The 26079-nt window shown below is 41.0% G+C and overlaps 1 protein-coding gene across 5 annotated transcripts in view; it reads right to left on the minus strand.

Annotated features, from left to right (window-relative positions):
* camk2d2 (calcium/calmodulin-dependent protein kinase (CaM kinase) II delta 2) overlaps nucleotides 1-26079 on the minus strand; it is a 42391-nt gene that overhangs the window by 4536 nt on the left and 11776 nt on the right. For 2 of the 5 annotated variants that reach the window (XM_036583689.1, XM_036583688.1), the window contains exons 3-17: nucleotides 23314-23373; nucleotides 21393-21447; nucleotides 20664-20729; nucleotides 20287-20359; nucleotides 18914-19016; nucleotides 18649-18732; nucleotides 17275-17369; nucleotides 15234-15356; nucleotides 14949-15032; nucleotides 14684-14726; nucleotides 9628-9668; nucleotides 7146-7205; nucleotides 3078-3122; nucleotides 2888-2936; nucleotides 538-558 (exon numbers count right to left, since the gene is read on the minus strand). In XM_036583689.1, the coding sequence (XP_036439582.1) occupies nucleotides 538-558; nucleotides 2888-2936; nucleotides 3078-3122; nucleotides 7146-7205; nucleotides 9628-9668; nucleotides 14684-14726; nucleotides 14949-15032; nucleotides 15234-15356; nucleotides 17275-17369; nucleotides 18649-18732; nucleotides 18914-19016; nucleotides 20287-20359; nucleotides 20664-20729; nucleotides 21393-21447; nucleotides 23314-23373 (1002 nt within the window). The remainder of the gene's footprint in view (nucleotides 1-537; nucleotides 559-2887; nucleotides 2937-3077; nucleotides 3123-7145; nucleotides 7206-9627; nucleotides 9669-14683; nucleotides 14727-14948; nucleotides 15033-15233; nucleotides 15357-17274; nucleotides 17370-18648; nucleotides 18733-18913; nucleotides 19017-20286; nucleotides 20360-20663; nucleotides 20730-21392; nucleotides 21448-23313; nucleotides 23374-26079) is intronic. The other 3 variants (XM_036583690.1, XM_036583692.1, XM_036583691.1) reach the window with 3 other exon arrangements.

Below are 26079 nucleotides of genomic sequence, written 5' to 3' on the forward strand. Positions count from 1 at the left end.
ATTAATCTAATTATTTTGTGTAGTTGTGATTATTCACAGTTTTTGTGCAGTTCATCGCAATTAATGACAGTTTTTGTGTGGCTGAATGCAATTAATCACAGTTTCTGTGTAGTTAATTGTGATTAATCACAGTTTTGTGTAGTCAATTGCTACTAAACACAGCTTTTGTGTGTTATTCATGATTAATCAAATTATTTTGTGTAGTTAGTAATGATTAATTACATTCATCTTATTTATTTCCACCTTTGTTTCCATTTATTAAGCAGTACCTTGTGTTAATGAGTTAATGGCATTAAAATCATTAGTGGTGGTAATAATTCACTGCGTTACTGTTAACTGTCAACATTAATGTATTAACTTTGAACGCCCTGATAGCAGAATGCTAGACAGGATGGAGCACATTAGACTGGGTATAAATGGATGCCTAAAGGAAAGTGTTTCCCAGAATTCCTTGTTGTCCGATTTGTAGAATGAACAGTGTTTAGCGTCAGATTCACAGGCAACACTTTCATCCAAAAGATTAAAGGACTCATTTACCTTTACTGATTACATGGCAGGCTAAGGGACAGCAAAGAGACGCTCGTAATTGGTCAAAGAGTCAAATTTATTATGGAAAATAAAAAGCAATTCAACTACAACTACTGCATGATAGCAACAGTGGACCTTCGACCTACCGGGCAAAAAGACATGATATTACTAAATGTAGATCAGTTTTAAATCGTGTTTTTCAAAATATGTATTCATGATAAAGAACTCATTTCATCTTGAGCAATTTTGGAGTTTTTGGTGGAGTGTCTCCTGCCCGGAAGGCTCCAGATGAGAATCTGATGGTTAGGATATATTTAGTGACTTTAAAAGAATAAAAATGTTATAAAAAGTGTGATCTGATAACAAGAGGATATGCTGTGTACTATCAATTAAGTTTTAAATGAAGTTAATAAGATAAAGATGTTCAGTTCCAGACTGACAGTTCAAAGTGTTGTTGGGTTAAATTTAAACTCAGACAATGTTGAATAAAGTGGGACATCATTAAAATAGCACTCTTTCAAACTGAGATTTTGATATAAACAGTATGAATTGTTCAGCGTTTGATAATGAGTTGTGGTAAAGGTTAGCTAGTGAGTTAGCTATGACAATAGTTAGTGAGTTAGCTGTGGTAGTTAGCTAAGGAGTTAGCTGTGGTAAAAAATAGCTAATGCATAGCTGTGGTAGTTAGCTAGGGAATTAGCTGTGGTCACAATTAGCTAGTGAGTTGGCTGTGGTGATAGTTAGCTAGGCAGTTAGCTTTTGTAATAGTTGGCTAGTTAGTCAGCCATGGTAGTTAGCTAATGGGTTTGTTGTGGTAATAATTAGCTAGATATAAGCTGTGGTAATAGTTAGAAAATGAGTTAGCTGTGGTAATAGTTAAGGAGTTAGCTGTGACGATAGCTGGTGAGTTAGCTGTGGTAAGAGTTAGCTGGTGAGTTAGCTGTGGTAATAGTTAAGGAGTTAGCTGTGATGATAGCTGGTGAGTTAGCTGGAGTTAGCTGTGATGATAGCTGGTGAGTTAGCTGTGGTAATAGTTAGCTGGTGAGTTAGCTGTTGTAATAGTTAGCTAGTGAGTTAGCTGTTGTAATAGTTAGCTAGTGAGTTAGCTGTGGTGATAGTTAAGAAGTTAGCTGTCATGATAGTTAGCTGGTGAGTTAGCTGTTGTAATAATTAGCTTGTGAGTTAGCTGTGGTAATAGTTAGCTGGTGAGTTAGCTGTGGTAATAGTTAGCTGGTGAGTTAGCTGTTGTAATAGTTAAAGAGTTGGCTGTGGTATAGTAATATAGTATAATAGTTAGCTAGGCAGTTAGCTGTTAGCTTAGCTGGGCAGCCTTAAAGGAAATTGAAGGTCATTAAAGGCAGGTCCAGAGCTTTTAACACATTTAGAGCACATAAAGGGTCATTTTAGGGGTACTGAGGGCAGTTAGTGGGGCAATAAGGGCAGTTAGAAGGGAAATGAGGACATTTGGAAGGGGCACTGAGAAGAGTTGGAAAGATGAAGGGCAGTTATAGGGACATTAAGGGAAGTTGAAAGGAACAGATGACACTTGGAGAGGCATTAAGGGCAGTTAGAAGGCACTGATGACAGTTGGAGGGCACTGATGGCAGTTCGACGGGCATTAAGGGCAGTTGGGGTGGCACTGGGAACAGTTGGAGGGGCACTGATAGCAGTTGGGGGGCACTGGGAACAGTTGGAGGGGCATTGAGAGCAGTTGGAGGGGCACTAATGATAGTTGGGAGTGCATTAAGGGCAGTTGGTGGACATTAAGGGCAGTTAGAGGGCATAGATGGCAGCTGAAGTGACACTAATGGAAGTTAAAGTGCATTATAGGCAGTTAGAGGGCTCTAATGACAGTTGGAGGGCATTATGGTAGTTCAAAGGCACTGATGGGAATTGAAGGGGCATTGATGGCAGTTGGAGGGGCATTGAGGGCTGTTTGAGGGCAGTGGTTGGTAACTCTCACCCTCAGGCCGGAGGCAGGGCTTACTCAGGGCCTGCTGGGGTGCCACGTTTAGCGGGCAGTTGGTGGGTTGCCAGATTAAACTAATGCTTAAATTAGCTGTGTGTGGAAACAACAGGTGGAGAACAAACCAACAAAAAAACAAACAAACAAAAACAAGACGTCCCTGAGATCTAAACAAGAAACGGCCACAAACAGACCAAGAAAGCAAGGGATGGATTAACAGATGCTAGTGGAGAAGAGAGGGATTAGTAGACAATAAAGAGAAGAAGAAAGTGAAGAAGCACTAAAAAAGACAGATGGGCAAACAGACAGACAGACAGAAAGATGGATATACAGGTAAACAGAGGGTAAGACCAATAAAGAAAAAGACAGACAGACAAACAAACTGGATCATACCTTTCACGTCCTCCTCCTCTATTGTAGTGTTGGCGCTCTCTGTTGATTCCTGAGAAAAAGAACAGAAAGAAACAGAAACAGATCAGCTACAAATGTTTACAGTGCTTCTTCTGAGAAGGTTCCGCCAGATTAGCCCACCAGCAGCACGGTCCGCAGGGTCTGTTAGGGTCCGTAAATGAATAAATCTCACCTTGTTCCTCTCTACAGGGTTATGAATGACTGTAGTCTGAGGCTCCTAAAAACAAAAAGAGAGAGAATTACAGAAAAAAAAATACTGAACATATTACACTAACAACTATACCGTATGCTAACATCCACACTACACACTAACATCTACTTATACAATAAAATTATAAAGATTTGCTGAAAATGGTCTCCTTCACTCTTTAACAAAAATTCTTACACAAACACATTGTTCAGGATCATGCAGACAAACACTCCATTAATAGTGAAACCACAATTATAGCTCCATAATTATTGTTGCCTTGATGAAGTTGTACAAAAAATTCCTGAGAAAATATTTTCATGGTAAGTTAGCTCCATCACATTGAAGACAGGAGTAATCTAACCTTTAATTTAATTAGATTTAGTTGCCAGACAGCGTGAGGTTCTTTCCAGATCTGATTGATTCTTTCAGCCCGTTTGACTGAGGGTGGAAACCTGATGACAGGCTGACAGAGGCCCCCAGGAGCTTACAGAAGGCTTTCCAAAAGCAGCTCACAAACTGGGGGCTACTATCAGACACAAGATTCTGTGGCAGACCATGTATTCTCACTATGTGCTGCAAGAGCAGCGTAGCAGATTTCTTGGCTGATGGGAGTTTTAGCAGTGGGATGAAGTGGAATGCTTAGGAGAACAGGTCCAGGGACAGGTGTGACCAAGGATGAGAGGGAACTGGGAGAGGGTGGAGCAAGTCTGCTGGACAGATTTTTTTAGTTTCTTATTCTTGGCGCACACCTGGCAAGCTGCCACATATTACCTCGTATCATGATCAATACTGGGCCACCAAAATCACTCTATGGTTCTGGTCACCCCGGATGGCTAGTTAACCGTGATCCATGCCCCCATTGCAGCACCTTAGAACACTGTCTTTCTTTTCAACAAAGAAGAATCCGGTCCCGGTCAGAGAAGAGGAAGGCTGTATGAAGCCTGATGCCAGAGCTTCCTGCATATAGCCCTCCATGGCAGTTTGCTCAGGGCCTGAGAGGGAGAACTGTCTGCCACGGAGAGGACAAGCGCCTGGCAAGAGACTGATGGCACAATTGTTAGATCTATGGGGGGCAGGGTCTCTGCCTTTTTCTTACTAAAAACCTCTCGAAGATCCAGGTATTTGGGGGGTACTTGGGAGGTACCAGGAATCTCAAGAGAGTCTTCCGGTAATGGAAAAGTGATTTTAGACTCCCTGATGCAAAAACTTGAACACTGGGGTCCCCGTGACTGATCATGCCAACCAACTGAGGGGAACCCTAGGATGAGTTGCACTCCTGGCGACGGAATAAGGAGTAGGGAATTGAATTCAGTGTGAGGACCGATTTTCAAGGTCAGAGGGAGGGTCTGTTGGGTCACAGTCACTGACCCCAGAGACCATCCATCAATAGCAGAAACTGAGGATGTTCTAGTGTCTCAAGGGGTAAGCTGAGAGTGGCTTCCAGAGATCAATCAATAAATTTGTGCCGAAGTCCAGAAACACTGTGACTGATTTCTGCACGTTTCCAGGAAACAGTGACAGTAAGATAAAACCCAGAGAGAATGGACTCGGGAAAAGTATGGGCCCATCACAGCTCTCCCCTCCTGGGGCGGGCCCTGGTATTTACCGACAGCTGAGGACACAAAACTATGAATGTGACCTGGACTCCCACAGTACAGACACCTCCTCTCGCTCATACGAGCATCTCACTCTTGTTGAGCAAGGCAGGTGCTCCCTAATTGCATAGGCTCTTTTGGGAGTTCAGAGGGCTTTCTAACTGGGGAGACAGGCGGTTCAGGTTGAATAGAGAGCCCAGGAGAAGGTCTGACCTGAGAAGCCCTGCATTCTCCACGTCTTTCTCGCAGGCATTTATCAAGATTAAGGGTAAGCTCATACAAGTCCTCAAGAGATGTGGGTGAGTCTCGGGTTGCAGGTTTATCCTTCAGTTGTTACCATGTTGGTAATTAGCCATGAGAGCCTCAGGGTCCCAGCCGCTTTCAGCTGCCAGCATCCGGAACTTAATGGCATGCAGAGCGATTGCCCTGCCGAATGTGGAAAAGGTGAATGGCTTGCTCTCTACCCCCAACTGGATTATCATACGTGCTACTGCCTTCATGAATTGGTTTACAGTAGAGCATTCAGCAGATGCTCCCAGACTGAGGTGGCCATGGCAATTACCCTTGCTGTAAGGAGGGAAATTATGTAGGCCACCTTGGCACATTCAGAAGGGAAGTGAGACGGTTGTTGTCCAAAGGCAAAAGAGCACTGCAGGAGGAAACCACGGCATTGTCCAGGTTCACCGATCATAACATTCAGGGGATGGGAGATCAGGCTCAGAATTACTGACAGTACAGACGCTGCCTGGGGTAAGGGATCACTCCCCAAATCCTCATCTGGTTGATAAGGCTGAGTAGTGGGCTGTGTGAGTTTGACTACTCTTTGTAACTAGACTGAGACTGAAGCTGTGACACAATTTGTCACAGATGTGACAGAATTTCTTGCAGCACATGTTCATGTCTACCAATTGCAGTACGCTGGCTAATAAAGGCTGTTCTTAACTGGTCTTGCTCTGCTGGGTCCATTTTAGATGACTCAGTCAAGCTGGGCTCCCGCCACTGGCAGACTGAGATTGACCTGTCACCTGTAAAGGGAGCCCAAGAGACTAACTTTACATCAATTTAGATTTTTTGTTTCATATTTTTAGTGTGAGACTGAGCTGATTTGAGCACAAAGACATTTTCTACCCATCTTTACCAAGGGGACGAATAATTATGGAGTGGACTGTATATACACTAGGGCTGCGTGATACAGACAAAATACCAGCATTGTGATTCCATTGCTGTATACTGTGATTGCGATAAATGTAAATGTATCACAATGGTGGATCAATAATGTGACGTGGTTAAAGATTAGCCTGCTTCAGTTTGTTTAAAATTATTTACGTTAAATTTTTTTGGAGGCTAATTTACATGTTGCAGCCTTCTGTCGCCTTCTGTCAATATTGCAAAGGCCAATATAGTATTAATGATTATTAAGTCCTAATATACACATACATATCACAGATGTGCAGAATCTGGGTTTCGGACTCAGAGATTAAACGGTACAGAAACGTACAAGGTTTATAACAGCGAAACACAGAGTAGCTTCATATCTTTTTTATAAAAGGTACACTATCCTAAGACTTTCCTTTGAATGTAGAACCCAGACACAACTGTACAACTGATAAAACAATGGCTAATTTGTTAATTTAATTATTAGAATAATCCGAACTCTTGATAAGTTATCTGTGGTAACAGTGAGTTAGCTGTGGTAATAGGGAGTTACATCTGGTAATATGGAGGTAACTGTGGTAATTGTGAGTTAACTGTAGTGAGTTAGCTGTGGTAATAGCAAGTTAGCTGTGGTAATAGTGAGTTAGTTGTGGGAACAGTGAGTTAACTGTAGTAATAGCTAATTAGCTCTGATAATAGTAAGTAGCTATGGTAACAGGGAGTTAACTGTGGTAATAGTAAGTTAGCTGAGGTAACAGGGAGTTAACTGTGGTAATAGTAAGTTAGCTGAGGTAACAGGGAGTTAACTGTGGTAATAGAGATTTAGTTGTGGTAATAGTGAGTTAACTGTAGTAATAGCGAGTTAGTAAGCTGTTCCAATAACTTCTAAGTCTTTAAGAGACGCCAGTTAACTCATTAGATTGGAAAATAGGATAAAACAAAACAATAAAAATGATTTCACTCGTTGAACATTGAGTAAAGGGTAAGATTAATCACTGAGCTGAAAGAATAATCTTCTTTTCTATTTACGTAACAGAGCGAAAAGTTTTTATTATAAGATTTTATTTGAACTCAATTCAAAATACTTAAATCTATGATAGAGCCAGGTTTTAATATACTTACAATTAGAATAAAAATATATTTCTTAGTGTACCTTTTATTACTGAAGAGATAAATAAGAATGTATATCTTTAAATCACTAAAGCTTTTAATGTTTCTGTCCGACAGAAAAGACACCACACACAGTATTGGTGGAAAGGCCATGCAGGGGGCGGGGTCAGGGGTTTGTCGCTGTGGATACCAGTGCTGGGGCGGGGCCTGTGTCTTTGGGGCTGCTGGCTATGTTGGTTTTGTTGTTGACCTGTAGGGGGCGTGAGGAGGAAATCAGATATTAACAAAACACATGGCAGGAACAGAGCACAAAAAAACGGACAGTGAATGGTGGAGCTAAACTGCTGTAACTGAAAGGTGGAGCTAAACTGCTGTAGACTGAATGGGTGGAGCTAACTGCTGTAACTGAATGGGTGGAGCTAAACTGCTGTAGGATGAATGGGTGGAGCTAAACTGCTGCAGGCTGAATGGGTGGAGCTAAACTGCTGTAGCTGAATGGTGGAGCTAAACTGCTTTAGGCTGAATGGTGGAGCTAAACTGCTGTAGGATGAATGGGTGGAGCTAAACTGCTGCAGGCTGAATGGGTGGAGCTAAACTGCTGTAGCTGAATGGTGGGGCTAAACTGCTGTAGCTGAATGGTGGCGCTAAACTGCTGTAGCTGAATGGTGGAGCTAAACTGCTGTAGACTGAATGGGCTGAGCTAAACTGCTGTAGGCTGAATGGTGGAGCTAAACTGCTGTAGACTGAATGGGCTGAGCTAAACTGCTGTAGGCTGAATGGTGGAGCTAAACTGCTGTAGACTGAATGGGCTGAGCTAAACGGCTCTAGACTGAATCAGAGGGGCTAACTTGCTGTAGGCTGAATGGGAGTGGCTAAAGTGCTGTAGACTGAATGGGCTGGGCTGAACTGCTGTAGACTGAATGGTGAAGCTAAACTGCTGTAGGTTTTTGTGACATCACAAACATGAGCCTTTTAAGTGTGAGACCGTCCTCACTTTGTAGACTGTTTAGTGTATGCCCTGTCCTTTATGCCATGATCTCCGTTTCTCTGTGTTTATTAGAGTGAGAATCTGTGAAGCGTCTCTCTTCCTTTCTTTAACTTTATAAAGAACAGAAACAACACAGAAGAGAACTAAACTGATAAAATGAGAAGGAGGCTGGAAGTGGCTGGCATTCCAGTCACTGCACAAACATACAGCACACATACAGTACAATAACAAAGCTTGAAAACTGGAGCTGATTTAAAGCCTGTATTTCACTCACATTAGCATTTTAGTAACGGACACATGTCCGTTTATACAACTGTAACACTCCTTAATACAGTTCACTTCTAATATACTGCAGTTAATGGCACTTTCCATGAACAGAGTTCAGTTTATTATCTTTTTAAAAGCGATAAAGTGGCTGTTGTTGTTTGTATTTTATTTCTGTAAAAAATGAGTGGATCTGTATTTCAACCTAAAATAAACGTATTGTTTATTTACTAACATTTTAATTTAACAAAAACAGTCATTTTAACCTGTGTCCCGCAGCCCTGCTGTCCAAACCTGCTCCCCTCTTGTAAAAATGGAACATTCCATTTATTATGATATAAACAGGAAGCTGTAGTTTTCTGCAGGATGACCATCACACAGGTCAGTGTTCTCATTCTGTTTTCTCATTTTACTCACAAAACACTGATTTTGCTGCTTGTTCGACCCTGTTGACAAAATTACTGTTAAAAAATAGACAAATTCACATTTACATATTTATTTATTTTATCATGTATTTTTATATCATTTATGTAAATTGTGTGATTATTAGTAGTTAGCATGCAGCATGTGCAGCCTGTCGAGCTAATCGCTCCTTAATGTTATTTTAGGCTAAATTCACAAACCTGTTATCCATTTTTTAAATCTTGAATTATTTTTAAATAAAAATGAAATGAAAGTTGCTTGAAAAAAAAAAAATCATGAAAAGTTTTTTCTTCTGCTCAGTGTTAAATACTTATTACTGCATTAATTCAACCCTGTTAGCCAGAATTCAAAATTGGTACCCAGAATTCAACCCTTTATCCAGAATTCAACTCCATTTCCCAGAATTCAACCGTTACCCAGAATTCAACCCTGTTAACCAGAATTTAACACTCTTACCCAGAAATTAACAATGTTATCCAGAATTCAATCCTGTTACCCAGAATTCAACCTTGTTACCCAGAATTCAACCCTGTTACCCAGAATTCAACCTTGTTGCCCAGAATTCAACACTGTTATTCAGTCATTTATGGTGAAAATTGTCTTTAAAGGTATAATTTTGCAGTTCGAAAAGCATTTCATGAAAATATCTGTATTTCTTGCTATGAAATAACGAATTTAGCTGATTCAGGGTTTTAAAAGCTCTTTATAACTGACACCTCCCTAAAAACGGTTACAGGGCTACGAAAAATGCTGAATATTTCAGAAAAGAAGAAGAACAGCGGATATAGACTTTGATCTGACAGCCTGAGGTGGAAATATCACTTTCTGAAAGTCGAGCTCTAACTTTGATTAACATTTTGTCAAAAATCACCAAAAAAAGTACATTTTAAAGAGTTCCCAGCGTAAAATGAGCTCTATTCAGGAAAGAGCCAGACACTGCAAGTGTTCATGGGAAATGATTTTACTGTAAAAGCTGCTGTGAGTGGACATTACTCACCTTCACTCCGTCTGACTTCTTATTCAGGTAACTCTTCGCTGCTGTGGGGCAAAAAGAAAGAAAGAAAGAAACAGATGTGAATATCAGCTCGTCAGCCTGCCAGACTGCTGTTCATGCTGCAGGCAGTTCGGTTTGTCCCTAAAAGGCTCTAAACACAAAGTTAATGCAGGTCATTTGCAGGTGAGGCCAGAAACAGACACAGCCGGAGCAGCAGTGAGTGATGTCATCGGTCACTGCAGTGGACAAATGTGTTGTTTACTTTATGAATTAAGCAGTGAGCTCACACACACAAACAACCGCAGGTATGACAGGAGACACTGACGAGCTCTGATGGGGTGGAGGGTTTCTATAGCGCCCCCTGCTGCAGCGATGTGAATTACACATTCAGCATGACACATTTGTGTTTGTGTGTGATCGTATCCATTTGTTTGCATTTGTGTGTATTTGAGTGCATTTGTGTGTGTGTGCGCGCTTGTGTTTGTGTGTTTGTATGCAACTGTGTTTGTGTGCAATTGTGTTTGTGTGTGATCGTGTTTGTGTGCGTTTGTTTATTCGTGTGATTGTGTGTTTTGTGATTATGTGTACTTGAGTGCATTTGTGTGTTTGCGTGCATTTGTGTGTATTCGTGACGAATTCTGTGCGACTGTGTGTCTTCATGTGTGTGTTTGTGTTTGATTGTGTGCATTTGTGTTTTTGTGTGTTTCTATGTGATTCTGTGCTTATGTGTATTTGTGTGTGTTGGGGTGCATTTGTGTGCGTTTATGTGAGTGTTTGGTGTTTGAGTGTAATTGTGTGTTTGTGTGTGTGTGCGGTGTTTGAGTGTGTCGTTTGTGTGCGTTTGTGTGTATTTGTATGCGTTGGTGTGCAACTGTGTGCGTTTGTGTGCATGTATCTGAGTGTTTGGTGTTTCAGTGCAATTGTGTGTGTTTGTGTGCGTGTGGTGTTAGTGTGTGTTTGTGTGCATTGTTTGTGTGTTTGTGTGCATTGTTTGTGTGTGTTTGTGTGCGTTGTTTGTGTGCATGTGCGGTGTTAGTGTGTGTTTGTGTGCATTGTTTGTGTGTTTGTGTGCATTGTTTGTGTGTGTTTGTGTGCGTTGTTTGTGTGCATGTGCGGTGTTAGTGTGTGTTTGTGTGCGTGTGTGGTGTTAGTGTGTGTTTGTGTGCGTGTGTGGTGTTAGTGTATGTTTATGGGCATGTGTGGTGTTAGTGTATGTTTATGTGCAGTGTTTGTGTGTGTGTGTGGTGTTAGTGTATGTTTATGTGCATGTGCGGTGTTAGTGTATGTTTATGTGCGTGTGCGGTGTTAGTGTATGTTTATGTGCGGTGTTTGTGTGTGTTTATGTGCGTGTGCGGTGTTAGTGTGTGTTTGTGTGCGTTATTCGTGTGTGTTTGTGTCCGTGTGCGGTGTTTGTGCGTGTGTGGTGTTTGTGTGCATTGTTTGTGTGTGTTTGTGTGCGTGTGCGGTGTTTGTGTTCGTGTGTGTTGTTTGTGTGTGTTTGTGTGCGTGTGCGGTGTTTGTGTTCGTGTGTGTTGTTTGTGTGTGTTTGTGTGCGTGTGCGGTGTTTGTGTTCGTGTGTGTTGTTTGTGTGTGTTTGTGTGCGTGTGCGGTGTTTGTGTGCCTGTGTGTTGTGTGTGTGTGTGCAGTGTTTGTGTGTGTTTGTGTGCATGTGCGGTGTTTGTGTGTGTTTGTGTGAGTGTGCAGTGTTTGTTTCTGGCCACAGTCGAGCTTCCGTGCAGAAACACAGTGCAGATCAAACTCAGACCAAAGTGTCAGAAAACGGTGAATTCTCCTGATCTAAAGTCTGACCGACAACCAAACACTCGCTGACCCCTCAGGAGGAGAAGAGGGGTCTCCAAGGGGAGAGACTGACCTGTGATGAAATAACAGCGCTGTTACACACCAGTGGAACAGCTAGCACAGCTAACATTAGCAACGTTCAGTTAGCAGAGTTAGCTAGCATAAGCTATTTTCAGTTTTAAACTTAGCTTGAATGAGCTGTTTTCAGTTAGCACAGTCAGTTAACATTAGCTATTCTCAATTAGCAGAGTTAGCTTGTGTTAGCTATTTGTAGTTATTAGAACTATTTAGTGGTGGGTACTTTCAGTTGGCAGCGTTAGCTAAAGTTAGCTATTTTCAGAGTTAGCTATGTTGGTTATTTTCAGATTTAGCTAGCTGTTTTTAGAGTTTGCTAGTGTTAGTTATTTTTAGTAAGCAGAGCCGCCTAGCATTAGCTATTTTCAGAGATAATTAGTGTTAACTACTTTCAGAGTTAGCTAGTGTTAGCTATTCCCCACGTTGTATATACAGTTCAGATGTAAATTTTAGCATTAAAAAAGCACTTAGATATCAGTAATTATTCATATCGACTGATGTGGAGAAATATATTAGAACGAGATTTTTGCCTTATTGCTCAGTCCCAGTCAATATTCTCTTGAGGAGATGGAGATTATGGCTGTACAATAAATCGTATTTTATTATTATCATGAAATGAGTTTCCATGATAAACACATCGTTAGAGCTGCAATGACAGATCAACATCAGAGAGACGTTATTACATCACAGCACAAACCGTTAGAGGCCTAATGAGCTTCTCTGAGCTGGAACTGAGCTCTGCTCTGACACACTGGAGACAAGTGACTTAACCACTAGGCTAAAGAGCCAAATTACACCCAGCAGTTCAGACTCTCCTCCGTCCTGAACTACACACCTGTAACACACATGCAATGTTGTGTTTAAGTGTGTGAGGCAGTAATGAGTACTGTCACAACATATTTAGTAACTAAACAAAAATAAATAAAAATATTTATATTATTGTTATTATTTTTGTATGTTAATTGTTTCAGCCTTTCAGTGCACAGAAAAGTGCTCTCAGTTCTGATGTAGCAGCTGTTTGTGTTTCTTTTTATTTTGCACAATAGTGAACGGTGCTTTTATATTATTCTGTATGCCAATCAGGCATATCGTTATGACCACCTCTTTGTTTCTACGCTCATTGTCCATTTTATCAGCTCCACTTACTATATAGGTGCACTTTGTAGTTCTACAGTTACAGACTGTAGTCCATCTGTTTCTCTGATACTTTGTTAGCCCCCTTTTACCCTGTTCTTGGTCAGGACCCCCATGGACCCTCACAGAGCAGGTACTATTTGGGTGGTGGATCATTCTCAGCTGCTGGAGTTTTTAAACACCTCAGTGTCACTGCTGGACTGAGAATAGTCCACCAACCAAAAATATCCAGCCAACAGCGTCCTGTGGGCAGCGTCCTGTGACCACTGATGAAGGACTAGAGGATGACCAACACAAACTGTGCAGCAGCAGATGAGCTATCGTCTCTGACTTTACATCTACAAGGTGGACTGACGAGGTAAGAGTGTCTAATAGAGTGGACAGTGAGTGGACACAGTGTTTTAAAACTTCAGCAGCACTGCTGTGTCTGATCCACTCACACCAGTGCAACACACACTAACACACCACCACCACGTCAGTGTTACTGCAGTGCTGAGAATGATCCACCACCCAAATAGTACCTGCTCTGTGAGGGTCCATGGGGGTCCTGACCACTGAAGAACAGGGTAAAAGGGGGCTAACAAAGTATCAGAGAAACAGATGGACTACAGTCTGTAACTGTAGAACTACAAAGTGCACCTATATAGTAAGTGGAGCTGATAAAATGGACAATGAGCGTAGAAACAAGGAGGTGGTCATAATGTTATGCCTGATCGGTGTATTTTGCTATTTGCTTTATGTTTACACATTCAAAAAACATCTGTACTCGTGTCAGCTCTACCAAATGTCGTGATTTATGTCCGATTGTCCAGTTCTAACAGAGATCCTGATAGAACATCTCCTGATCCTGCAGGTTCCACAGAACTTTTACACACTAACACGACGCACAGTTTCCTCGTTACGCTTCATCATCACACATAACTGTTCATGTAAAACAATGAAGTCGAGCAGAATAAAGATTCAGGAGAGACACAGAGGATCGATCAGACTTTTCTGAAGAATTACATTCATAAAGTTCAGCTCAGTGATTAAAGGTTATATTTAGATCACCGCTGTGTGAAGGACTGAGGGGAAAAGCCTCTTTGTGAATGTAATTCTTCTCTCATGCACATGAGGGCGCTCACTGAGCAAACAAACAGGCGGAGCGTCTGATTGGTCAGACAGTAACAACGACCTCTCACGTCCAATCAGGATCTTACCTCCAGAGACACATCACACCCAGAAAAGGAGAGAAAGAAATGATCAATAGAAAAAAAGGAATAAAAGTACAATCTGACTGCTTTACTGAGCAAAACACACAAAAACATGAATAAAACACAAAGAAACATAAAAAAACAACAAATAATCTAATCAAATACAAAAAACAACCATAAGAAACGGATTAAACAAACAGCTAAATTCAATAAAGAAGCTCCGTCTCAAATACAGAACAATCACAGAGATTTATTTCTCCTTCTGTTCACAGCAGCTCTGTCTCAAAACAGTGATTTAGTTTCTCTGAGTACTGAGTTAAATGAATGACTTGGCAATAGTGACTTTTGCTGAACTCTTTTTTTTAAATTTAATAACTTTTCATTCAACATAGGATCTAAAAATCTCAAGAAAATGAGTGAATGTTTTGAGATGAGAGAACATCTTGAGAAAATAACTGAACATTATGAGAAAATGAGTGAATGTTATGAGAAAATTAATGAACATTATGAGAAAGTGAGTGAATATTTTGAGAAAATGGATGAACATCTTGAGATGAGTGAAACTTTTGAGATGAGTGAGTATTTTGAGAAAATGTTTGAATATTTTGAAAAAAATAGTGAATATTTAAAAAAATGTTTAAAATATTTTGAGAAAAATTTTGAATATTTAAAGAAAAAGTTTAAAATATTTTGAGAAAATGTTTTAAATATTTTGAGAAAATGAGTGAATCTTTGAGAAAATGAGAGAATATGTTGAGACTGCTGTCAGAAAGTGAAATGTGGAGTGTGGATGAACAAACCTGCAGGAATGATTAAGGTTAAAACTGACACTCGGCGTGAAAGAGGAAAAGACGTACCTGAAAAGTTTCTGGTGACCAGTAGAGTGGTCAGAATGGCACCCTGAGAGAAAACAGTGTGAAGAAAAAGAGGAAGAACAGAAGAAGGAAAAGAACAGAGAAAGAACACAAGATGAACGAGAAAGAAGTAAAGTTCTGCTGATGGAGCGCTGAACTCCAGAGGAAGAGGAGGAAGACAAGTGGAAGAGATGGGGGAAGGTTAGATGAAGGGAAAGAAAGGAAGAGAGAGAGAGATAGAGAGAGAGAGAGAGAGAGAGAATGTTACCTTTAACTTCCTCCTGGCGTTAAATTTCTTCAGACACTCCACTGTTTCCTGTCTGTGCATCATAGATGCCACGGTGGAGCGTTGCTGAGAGAGAGAGAGAGAGAGAGAGAGAGAGAGAGAGAGAGAGAGAGAGAGAGAGATGATGTGTCATCATCATATTTCTGGGTGAAATGTTTGTTTACTGCATTCGGGCATTTAAACCAGTGTGTGTGTGTATGAGTGGGTGTGAGTGGGTGTGTGCGAGTGTGTGTGTGTGTGTGTATGAGTGTGAGTGTGTGTACATACACAGATCCAGGGGTGTTTGAGAGCCTCGGCGGCAGTGATGCGTTTGGACGGGTTGATGGTCAACATTTTATTAATCAGATCTTTGGCTTCAGGAGTCACTGTGTCCCACTCCGGAGACGGAAACTAAACAAACAAACAACAACATAATCACAGAGTCAATCACTCAATCAATCAGCCAGTCAATCACAGAGTCAATCACTCAATCAATCAACTAGTCAATCACAGAGTCAATCAAACAAATAATCAGCCTGTCAATCACAGAGTCAATCACTCAAGCAATCAACCAGTCAATAAAACACAGAATCAGGAGTCACTGTGTCCCACTCTGAAGACAGAAACTAAACAAACAAACAACAACATAATCACAGAGTCAATCACACCATCAATCAGCCAGTTAATCACAGAGTCAATCACACCATCAATCAGCCAGTTAATCACAGAGTCAATCACTCAATCTATCAGCCAGTCAATCACAGAGTCAATCACACCATCAATCAGCCAGTCAATCAGAGTCAATCACACAATCAATCAGCCAGTCAATCACAAAGTCAGTCACAGAGTCAATCAGCCTGTCAATCACAGAGTCAATCACACCATCAATTAGCCTGTCAATCACAGTCAATCACAACATCAATTAGCCTGTCAATCACAGAGTCCATCACACAAGCAATCAACCAGTCAATCAAACAAACACAGAATCAGGAGAACCAACCACCAAAGTCAAACTATCAATCACCAACCAGTTAATGTACAAACCAGTCAAACTACTAATCACAATGCAGTCAAACCACCACACAGTCAAACTACCAATCACATGCAGTTAAACTACCAGTCCAACTACCTATCACCACAGTCAAACCAATCATCACAAAGCCAAACTACCAATCACCATGCAGTCGAACTACCAATTAGTCAAACTACCAATCACCAATGAGTTAATGTACAAAGCAGTCAAACTACTAATCATCATGCAGTCAAACTACCAATCACCATGCAGTCAAACTACCAATTAGTCAAACTACCAATCACCACACAGTCAAACTACCAATCACTATGCCATCAAATTACTAGTCAAACTACCACTCACTACACAGTCGAACCTTTCCATGGCAAACTACCAATCAGTCAAACTACCAAACACGGCACAGTCAAACTGCCAATCAAACCGCCAGTCAAACTACCAGTAACGACACAGTTAAACTACCAATCAGTCAAACTACCAATAACCACTCAGTCAAACTACCAATCACCATGCAAATTACTAGACAAACTACCAATCACCACACAGTCAAACCTTTCCATCAGTTAAACTACCAATCACCACACAGTCAAACTACCAGTCAAACTACTTTTCCATCAGTTAAACTACCAATCTCCGCACACCCAAACTACCAACCAGTCAAACCACCAATCAGTCAAGCTACCAATAACCAGAGTCAAACTACCAATTAGTCAAACTACTAATCACCACACAGTCAAACTGCCAATCAGTTACACTACCAATCACCACATACCAAACACCACTACCAACGACGACAGTCAAGCTACCAATTAATCAAACCTACAATTAATCATACTGCCAATCTGCCAATTTGTGAGTGAATCAGTTTGGTTGTTTGACCTACTGAGAGTCTGAGTACAGCTATCACAGCACATCATCACAGCACATCATCACAGCACATCATCACAGCATATCATCATAGCACATCATCACAGCACATCATCACAGCACATCATCACAGCATATCAGACTAACTGCAGCTGATCACGGATCTGCTAACAAACGTGCTCATATGGATGAGAGCAGGCATTCGTCACTTCTCTGTCATCCGAACAATCCGGTCAAATTGCCAGGGCCAAATTGGAAATACTAGTAACACCGAAATTTGCATGTACCACCGGTCAAATTAGAGGGGCTGCTTTCACCCAAAAAGGGGCGGGGCCATTACGCAAGGGCAGAGTGCCCAGATGTGCTGCTCTCATCCATTCTGTGTCCTGTAGAGAAGCTGCTGAGCTGCAGTGTGACTGTGTTTATACGCACGTCGTACGCGCCAGCCTTGATCTGCTGATACAGACGATGCTGATCTTCATCCCAGAACGGAGGATACCCCACCAGCAGGATGTACAGGATGACCCCTACAGAACACACACACACACACACACACACACACACACACACACACACACATACACACACAACAGTGACTGTAAACACACTGAAAAGCTATGTGTGTACGTGTGCATGTTAGTGATATATGTGGGTGTGTGTGTGTGTATATTAGTGATATGTGTGTGTGTGTGTGTGTGTGTGTGTGTGAGTAATGCGTGTGTGATGTGTGTGTGTGTTAGTGGTTGTGTGTGTAGTGTGTATTAATGATGTGTGTTAGTGAGGTGTGTGTTGGTGATGTGTGTTATTGATGTGTGTGTTTGTGTGTGTGGTGTGTGTGTTAGTGATTTGTGTGTATTATGTGTAAATGGTGTGTTAGTGTTTGTGTGTGTTTGGTATGTGCTAGTGATGTGCGTGTGTGTGTGTTAGTGATGAGTGTGTGTTAGTGATGTGTGTGTGGTGTGCTACTGATGTGTGTGTGTTAGCAATGTGTGTGGTGTGTGTGTTAGTGATGAGTGTGTGTTAGTGATGTGTGTGTGGTGTGCTACTGATGTGTGTGTGTTAGCAATGTGTGTGGTGTGTGTGTGTTAGTGATGAGTGTGTGTTAGTGATGTGTGTGTGTGTGTTAGTGATGTGTGTGGTGTGTGTGTTAGTAATTTTGTGTGTGTGTTAGTGATATGTGTGTGTGGTGTGTTAGTGATGAGTGTGTGTTAGTGATGTGTGTGTGTGTGTTAGTGATGTGTGTGGTGTGTGTGTTAGTGATTTTGTGTGTGTGTTAGTGATATGTGTGTGTGGTGTGTTAGTGATGAGTGCGTGTTAGTGATGTGTGTGTGTGTGTTAGTGATGTGTGTGTGTGTTAGTGATTTTGTGTGTGTTGATGTGTGAGAGGTGTATGTGTGTGTGTTAGCAATGTGTGTGGTGTGTGTGTTGGCAATGTGTGTGGTGTGTGTGTCAGTGATGCGTGTGTGTGTGTTAGTGATTGTACGTGTTAGTGATTGTGTGTGTGTGTGTGTGTATATATATAGTGTCAAAATTAGCATGGCGATAGCACAATAAATCAATAAATAAACATGTGACATTCATATATTTATTTATTGGTTATTTTATATAAACAATATACATTCTCATTGACTGTATATTTGATATATATGATTTGCATTTGAATGTATATAAGGTATATAATATATATGCTTATATATGCTTAATATATGTAATTTTACAGTCAATATAATATAATATATATATATATATGTGTGTGTGTGTGTGTGTGTGTTTAAGCCTGAAGGAGGTGCTGCAGCATTCACTCACCGCAGGCCCACATATCCACCGGTTTTCCATACGGATCTTTCCGCAGCACCTCCGGAGATAAATATCCAGGGGTTCCAGCAAAGCCTGAACAGACATTAACACAAACACTCAGTACGGCTCAAACTATGAAATGGTTTTTCATTAAGTGGATTTTCCAATTTTCCTTTTAATTACTAACAGGTGTTTGATAAACATTAGTATACAGTACCAAACAATAATGTCAGGTAAAGAGAAATGTAAGAGTAGGAGAGTTTATAGCTCTTACCGAACCAGGCCTGCTGCTCCCCCTGAACCTCTATGGCCAAACCGAAATCGGCCAGCTTCACCGCTGCCCCCTTCAGCTTACTCGCTAACAGCAGATTCTCTGGCTACAGACACACACACAGACGTCAGGAGAGAGATCTGCTAGAGCTGCTCTAGAGCTAACACAAGAGCTAACACAAGAGCTAACACAAGCGCTAACAGAAGAGCTTACACACTAGCCCTAACACTAGAGTTAACACTAGAGCTAATACTAGAGCTAACACTCGAACTAGCAAGCTAACACGAGCTAACACTAGAGTTTACACTACCCTGAGAGCAAGAGGATAGTGGACCAATGTCAGCCCACTGATGGCAAAGCTGGTGGTCCACTGGCGTTTTGCTCAGCATTTTCCAGGCTGCCCACTGGTAATTAAGCAGAGTAATAGGCAAAATTCCACTTATCACTGCTCATTTTCCACTCACAGTCCAATTTACTGATTTTTCCTACCTTGCTTTTCTTAGTTATACACTGTAAAAAAGTTCAGTGTCAGCAACGTTTTCTATAAAATCATTTTATATCAGGCCTAGTCATTATTTTTTTTCTCTCAGCTGTTTGTAATATTTATAAGTCTTTTATTTTGTTTATTTTCTAAAATAAAAGTCTGTGTGCATTTAAAATCTGTTTGAGGAGATCAAAAACTATGTACAGCTTGTATGGAGGACAGTTATCTGGGTGGTCTGAGGGTGGACCTAACACCAGAGCTAGCACTTGGTGCTAACACTAGAGCTAACATTAGAGCTAACACGAGCTAACACCAGAGTTAGAGCTAGCACTTACATTGGTGCTAACCCTAAAGCTAACACACTAGCTCTAACACTAGAGCTAACACTAGAGCTAACACTTGGTGCTAACGCTAGAGCTAACATCAGAGCTAACACAAGCTAACACCAGAGTTAGAGCCAGCACTTACACTGGTGCTAACCCTAAAGCTAACACTTACGCTAGCTCTAACACTAGAGTTAACACTAGAGCTAACATTAGAGCTAGAACTTGGTGCTAACACTAGAGCTAACATTAAAGCTAACACGAGCTAACACCAGAGTTAGAGTTAGAGCTAGCTCTTACATTGGCACTAATACTAGAACTACTCTAGAGCTAACATTTACACTAGCTCTAACACTAGAGCTAATGCTAGAGCTAACACTAGAGCTTGCACTTATACTGGTGCTAACGCTAGAGCTAACACTACAGCTAACTACAGCTCTAGAGCTACTCTAGAGCTAACAGTACTAACAGTACAGTGTCACAAACTGAGCTAACTGGTGCAGACACACTGCATCACTACAGGCTAACTGCGCTATCGGAGGCCAAAGGGCGAGTCTGAGTCTCCTGACCTTCAGATCTCTGTGGACGATCCCGTTAACATGGCAGTGATGAACACTCTCCAGAATCTGCTGAATACAGTGACTAAGACGGAGAGAGAGAGAGAGAGAGAGAGAGAGAGAGAGAGAGAGAGAGTATGATGAATACTAAAATGAAAGGAGCGGTATAAGCTCAGGTTAATCTCTTTTAAAGTTGGGGGGCTTAAAGAGACCCTATTTTTGGAACCCCCCGGGTAAAACTTTATTTATTTATTTATTATTTATTTAAGTACAAGTTAGTGGATCCTGTTTCTCCATGTTTATGTATAAATATACATACTTCATTAAATGAATAAATTAAATAAATGATAAATAAGCATGAACAGATTTTAGCAGGACCCCCTGTTTACCTGGCGTCAGCCTCGCTGTAGTACTCTCTGGCTACTATATCTTCGAACAGCTCTCCTCCTGTAACCCTGGGGTCAAAGGTCAAGTCATACCGATCAACACACCAATAATCAAAATCAATACACCAGATTATGAATGAACAAATAACAAGTTTATTTATAGAACATGTTTCATTAAAGGTCAAGAGCTTAAGCATTAATAAAATAAAGTGTAGCAAGGCTGTAGCTATGGGATTCCAGTTGGTTGCTAAGGTGTTCCTAGGCAATTGCTATTTTATCCTGGGTAGTTGCTAAGGTGTTGCTAGGCCATGGTTATGTTACCCTGGGAGGTTGCTAAAGTGTTGCTAGGCCATTGCTCTGGGCCCCCTGGAGGTTCCTAAGGTGTTGCCTGGCCATTGCTGTGGTATTCCACGTAGTTGCTAGGGTGTTGCTAGGCCATTGCTATTGTATCCCAGGTAGTTGCTAAGGTGTTGATAGGCCACAGCCATGGTATGGTGGTTGTTATTATGTGCATATATATATATATATATATATATATATGTGTGTGTGTGTGTGTGTGTGTGTGCAGATACATATGTGCATATGTATTCTTGTAAAGGTGGTCCGATCCTGCCAGGTTTTGTGGTTCTAACTGTAGAACCCACCACCAGTGAAACAGTACAAATTAAGCACAGAATAATAAAATGAAGAACAGTTACCTGGCTTTGAACTGCTGCTGTTTGTAATACTTACAAATCAAACACCAGGTAGTGGAAACCCTCCTCTGAAATGCTGTCATGGAGCCGAACTGCCACAAAACAAAAAAGAAAAAAGAATTCAGTATTGTGGTGTTTGAGGAGAGGATTCATACTGATATTGGGGTGTTTGAGGAGAGGATTCATACTGATATAGGGGTGTTTGAGGAGATAATTCATACTGATATAGGGGTGCTTGAGCAAGTGATTCATCCCTATTTTGAGATGTTTGAGGAGAGAATTTAAACCGATATTGGGTTGTTCGAGGAGGTAATTCATATACATTTTGGGGTGTTTAAGGAGAGAATACATACCGATATTGGGGTGTTTGAGGAGAGAACTCATACTGAAATTAGGGTGATTGAGGAGGTAATTCATATCAATTTTGAGGTGTTTAAGAAGACAATTCACACTGAAATTGGGGTGTTTGAGGAGGTAATTCACACTGATATTGGGGTGTTTGAGGAGAGAACTCATACCAATATTGGGGTGTTTGAGGAGGTAATTTATACTGATATTGGAGTGTTTGAGGAGGTAATTCACACTGATATTGGGGTGTTTGAGGAGAGAACTCATACCAATATTGGGGTGTTTGAGGAGGTAGTTCATACCGATACTGGAGTGTTTGAGGAGGTAATTCACACTGATACTGGGGAGTTTGAGGAGAGAACTCAAACCAATATTAGGGTGTTTGAAGAGGTAATTCACACTGATATTGGGGTGTTTGAGGAGAGAACTCATATCAATATTGGGATGTTTAAGGAGATAAATTATACCAATATTGGGGTGTTTGAAGAGAGAATTCATACCGACAGTGGGGTGTTTAAGGAGAAATTTCATACTGATATTGGGCGTTTGAGGAGGTAATTCCTATCGATATTGGGGTGTTCGAGGAGAGGATTCGTACTCATATTGGGTGTTTGAGGAGAGAATTCATACCGATACTGGGGTGTTTGAGGAGAGAATTCATACCGATACTGGGATGTTTGAGGAGGTAATTCATACCGATACTGGGGTGTTTGAGGAGAGAATTCATATAGAAGTTGTTTGAGGAGGTAACTCACACTGATATTGAGGTGTTTGAGGAGAGAATTCCTACCGATATTGGGGTGTTTGAGGAGGTAATTCATACCAATACTGGGGTGTTTGAGGAGAGAATTCATATAGATGTTGTTTGAGGAGGTAACTCACACTGATATTGAGGTGTTTGAGGAGAGAATTCCTACCGATATTGGGGTGTTTGAGGAGGTAATTCATACTGATACTGGGGTGTTTGAGGAGAGAATTCATACAGATGTTGGGGTGTTTGAGGAGGTTATTCATACCAATATTGGGGTGTTTGAGGAGATAATTCATACAGATGTTGGGGTGTTTGAGGAGGTTATTCATACCAATATTGGGGTGTTTGAGGAGAGAATTCATACAGATGTTGGGGTGTTTGAGGAGAGAATTCATACAGATGTCTGGGTGTTTGAGGAGGTTATTCATACCGATATTGAGGTGTTTGAGGAGAGAACTCATACAGATGTTGGGGTGTTTGAGGAGGTTATTCATACCGATATTGAGGTGTTTGAGGAGATAATTCATACAGATGCTGGGGTGTTTGAGGAGGTTATTCATACCAATATTGGGGTGTTTGAGGAGAGAATTCATACAGATGTTGGGGTGTTTGAGAAGAGAATTCATACAGATGTCTGGGTGTTTGAGGAGGTTATTCATACCGATATTGAGGTGTTTGAGGAGAGAACTCATACAGATGTTGGGGTGTTTGAGGAGGTTATTCATACCGATATTGAGGTGTTTGAGGAGAGAACTCATACAGATGTTGGGGTGTTTAAGGAGGTTATTCATACCGATATTGAGGTGTTTGAGGAGAGAATTCATACAGATGTTGGGGTGTTTGAGGAGGTTATTCATACCGATATTGGGGTGTTTGAGGAGTCGGCAGATTCTGGCCTCTCTCTCCAGTTTCTGGTGATCTGTGAGTGAAAGAGAAACAATAAAACTTTCATCACAGACAGTTTAAACATGTTTCAGAATTAAGTGTTTCATTCAGATTATTCAGGCTGCTTTCAGGACGGACGTAAGCTTAGTTAGTTTATCTGGACTCAACTCTACACAACTCTACACTACGTAACTCTATACTTTACACAGCTCTACACTCTACACAACTCCACACTCTACACAACTCAACACTACATACCTCTACACAACTCTACATATCTCTACAGTCTACACAACTCCACACTCTACACAACTCAAAAATGCCTATCTCTACACAACTCTACATACCTCTACACAACTCTACATATCTCTACAGTCTACACAACTCTACACAACTCCACACTCTACACAACTCAAAAATGCCTATCTCTACACAACTCTACATACCTCTACACAACTCTACATATCTCTACAGTCTACACAACTCTACACAACTCCACACTCTACACAACTCAAAAATGCCTATCTCTACACAACTCTACATACCTCTACACAACTCTACATATCTCTACAGTCTACACAACTCTACACAACTCCACACTCTACACAACTCAAAAATGCCTATCTCTACACAACTCTACATACCTCTACACAACTCTACATATCTCTACAGTCTACACAACTCTACACAACTCCACACTCTACACAACTCAAAAATGCCTATCTCTACACAACTCCACAGTCTATGCAAGTCCACACTCTACACACTTCTACACACAAATCTCTTGGTTAAAGAAATAGTTTTGTAAAAAAAAAATCTTCATCTTTACATGTAAATATTTCACATAAACAAAGTGAGTAAAATGATTCTGAATATTCTGTAAAGCAGCTGTAAGACAGCAGAGATTCAGCAGCAAACTCTAAAACTGACCCCTGACATTGACCCCGGACCCAGCATCTGTTCCTCTCCCTGCAGAACACTCTACTCAGATGAGCTGATCCACAGCATTCATTTCTCCAGTACAGCGGAAAGACGAGCTGCTCAAAGCAGAATCTCAATAAAGCACATGGATAGTATCTTTACACAGCCATTACCAACACCATGGACATCAATGCCACTGAATAATCTGGTCTGGGATCAAATGAAGTGTTGACCTGCATTATTAATAAAGTGTAGATAATATTTTATTTATAAAACGTACGTGCCATTGTAATCTTATTCTGGTAAAACCTGCTCTCAGATCAGCACAGTGGTTTTAGATAGTCTGGTTCCTCTGGTCAGTACAGAGAGTGCAGCTCCAGATCTGGGCAGTGACTCATCACCGCTCTACAGTCTGTGTGCAGGACAGCTGGCACGCTGATCTACTGAATCTATAAATAACTTCCCCCCGCACTCTCCCCTTCACTCTACTCCCCCGACTCTCCTCCGCCCAGTCTTCTCCCCACTCTCCTCATCCTGTAATCTCTCTCATAAAACATGCTGAAGTAGTAAATCTGTGCCAGTGTTCTACAGTCAGAGCGTCACTGCCTGCTTTAACGATTTCAAACACTAATGCGGCTCTGAGCACAGTAACACATACCACATCACACTCTGCATCATACACTGCAAAATACACTGCAACACACACTGCAACACACACATCATACACTGCAATACACGCCACAAAACACATGGCATCATGCACTTCAACAAGCACTGCAATACACACTACAACACACACTGCATCACACACTATGATGAACACTGCAACATACTGTAACATAAACAACGAACGCTGCAGTGCACGCTGTATCATACTACAACAAACACTGCAATACACACTGCACCATACACTACAATAAAGTGCAATACACTCTGCATCATACTCTACAATAAATTGCAATACACACTGCATCGTGCACAACAAACACTACAACAAACAAGGCAATACATACTGCATCGTACACTACAATAAACACTGCAATACACACTGCATCACACACTACAACACTGCAATACACACTGCATCATACACTACAACACCATAACATAGTGTATCGTATACTACAACAAACACTGCAACATGCTGTAACATATAACACCACAATACACACTGAATCTTACACTACAACAAACACTGCAACATACACTGAATTATACACCAACAAATACTGCAATACATACTGCATCATGCACTACAACAAACACCACAATACACACTGAATCATACACTACAACAAACACTGCAACACACACTGAATTATACACCAACAAACACCACAATACACACTGCATCACACACTACAACAAACACTGCAACACATGCTGCATCACACACTACAACGAACACCACAATACACACTGCATCCTACACTACAACAAACACTGCAACACATGCTGCATCACACACTACAACGAACACTGCAGTACATGCTGAATTATACACTACAACAAATACTGCAATGCACACTGCATCATACACTATAACAAACACCACAATACACAGTGCCGCATACACTACAACAAACACTGCAACACATGCTGCATCACACTACAACAAACACTGCAATACACGCTACATCATACACTACTACAAACACTACAACAAACACTGCAACACATGCTGCATCATACATTGCAATAACAACTGCAATACGTTTGCATTAAATACTACATACATCACTACAATACATGCTGCATTATACACTACAACACTGCAAACACACTGCATCACACACTGCAACAAACATTACAACATGCT

Source organism: Colossoma macropomum, unplaced genomic scaffold, assembly GCF_904425465.1.
Source record: "Colossoma macropomum unplaced genomic scaffold, Colossoma_macropomum, whole genome shotgun sequence".
NCBI classification, from domain to species: domain Eukaryota; kingdom Metazoa; phylum Chordata; class Actinopteri; order Characiformes; family Serrasalmidae; genus Colossoma; species Colossoma macropomum.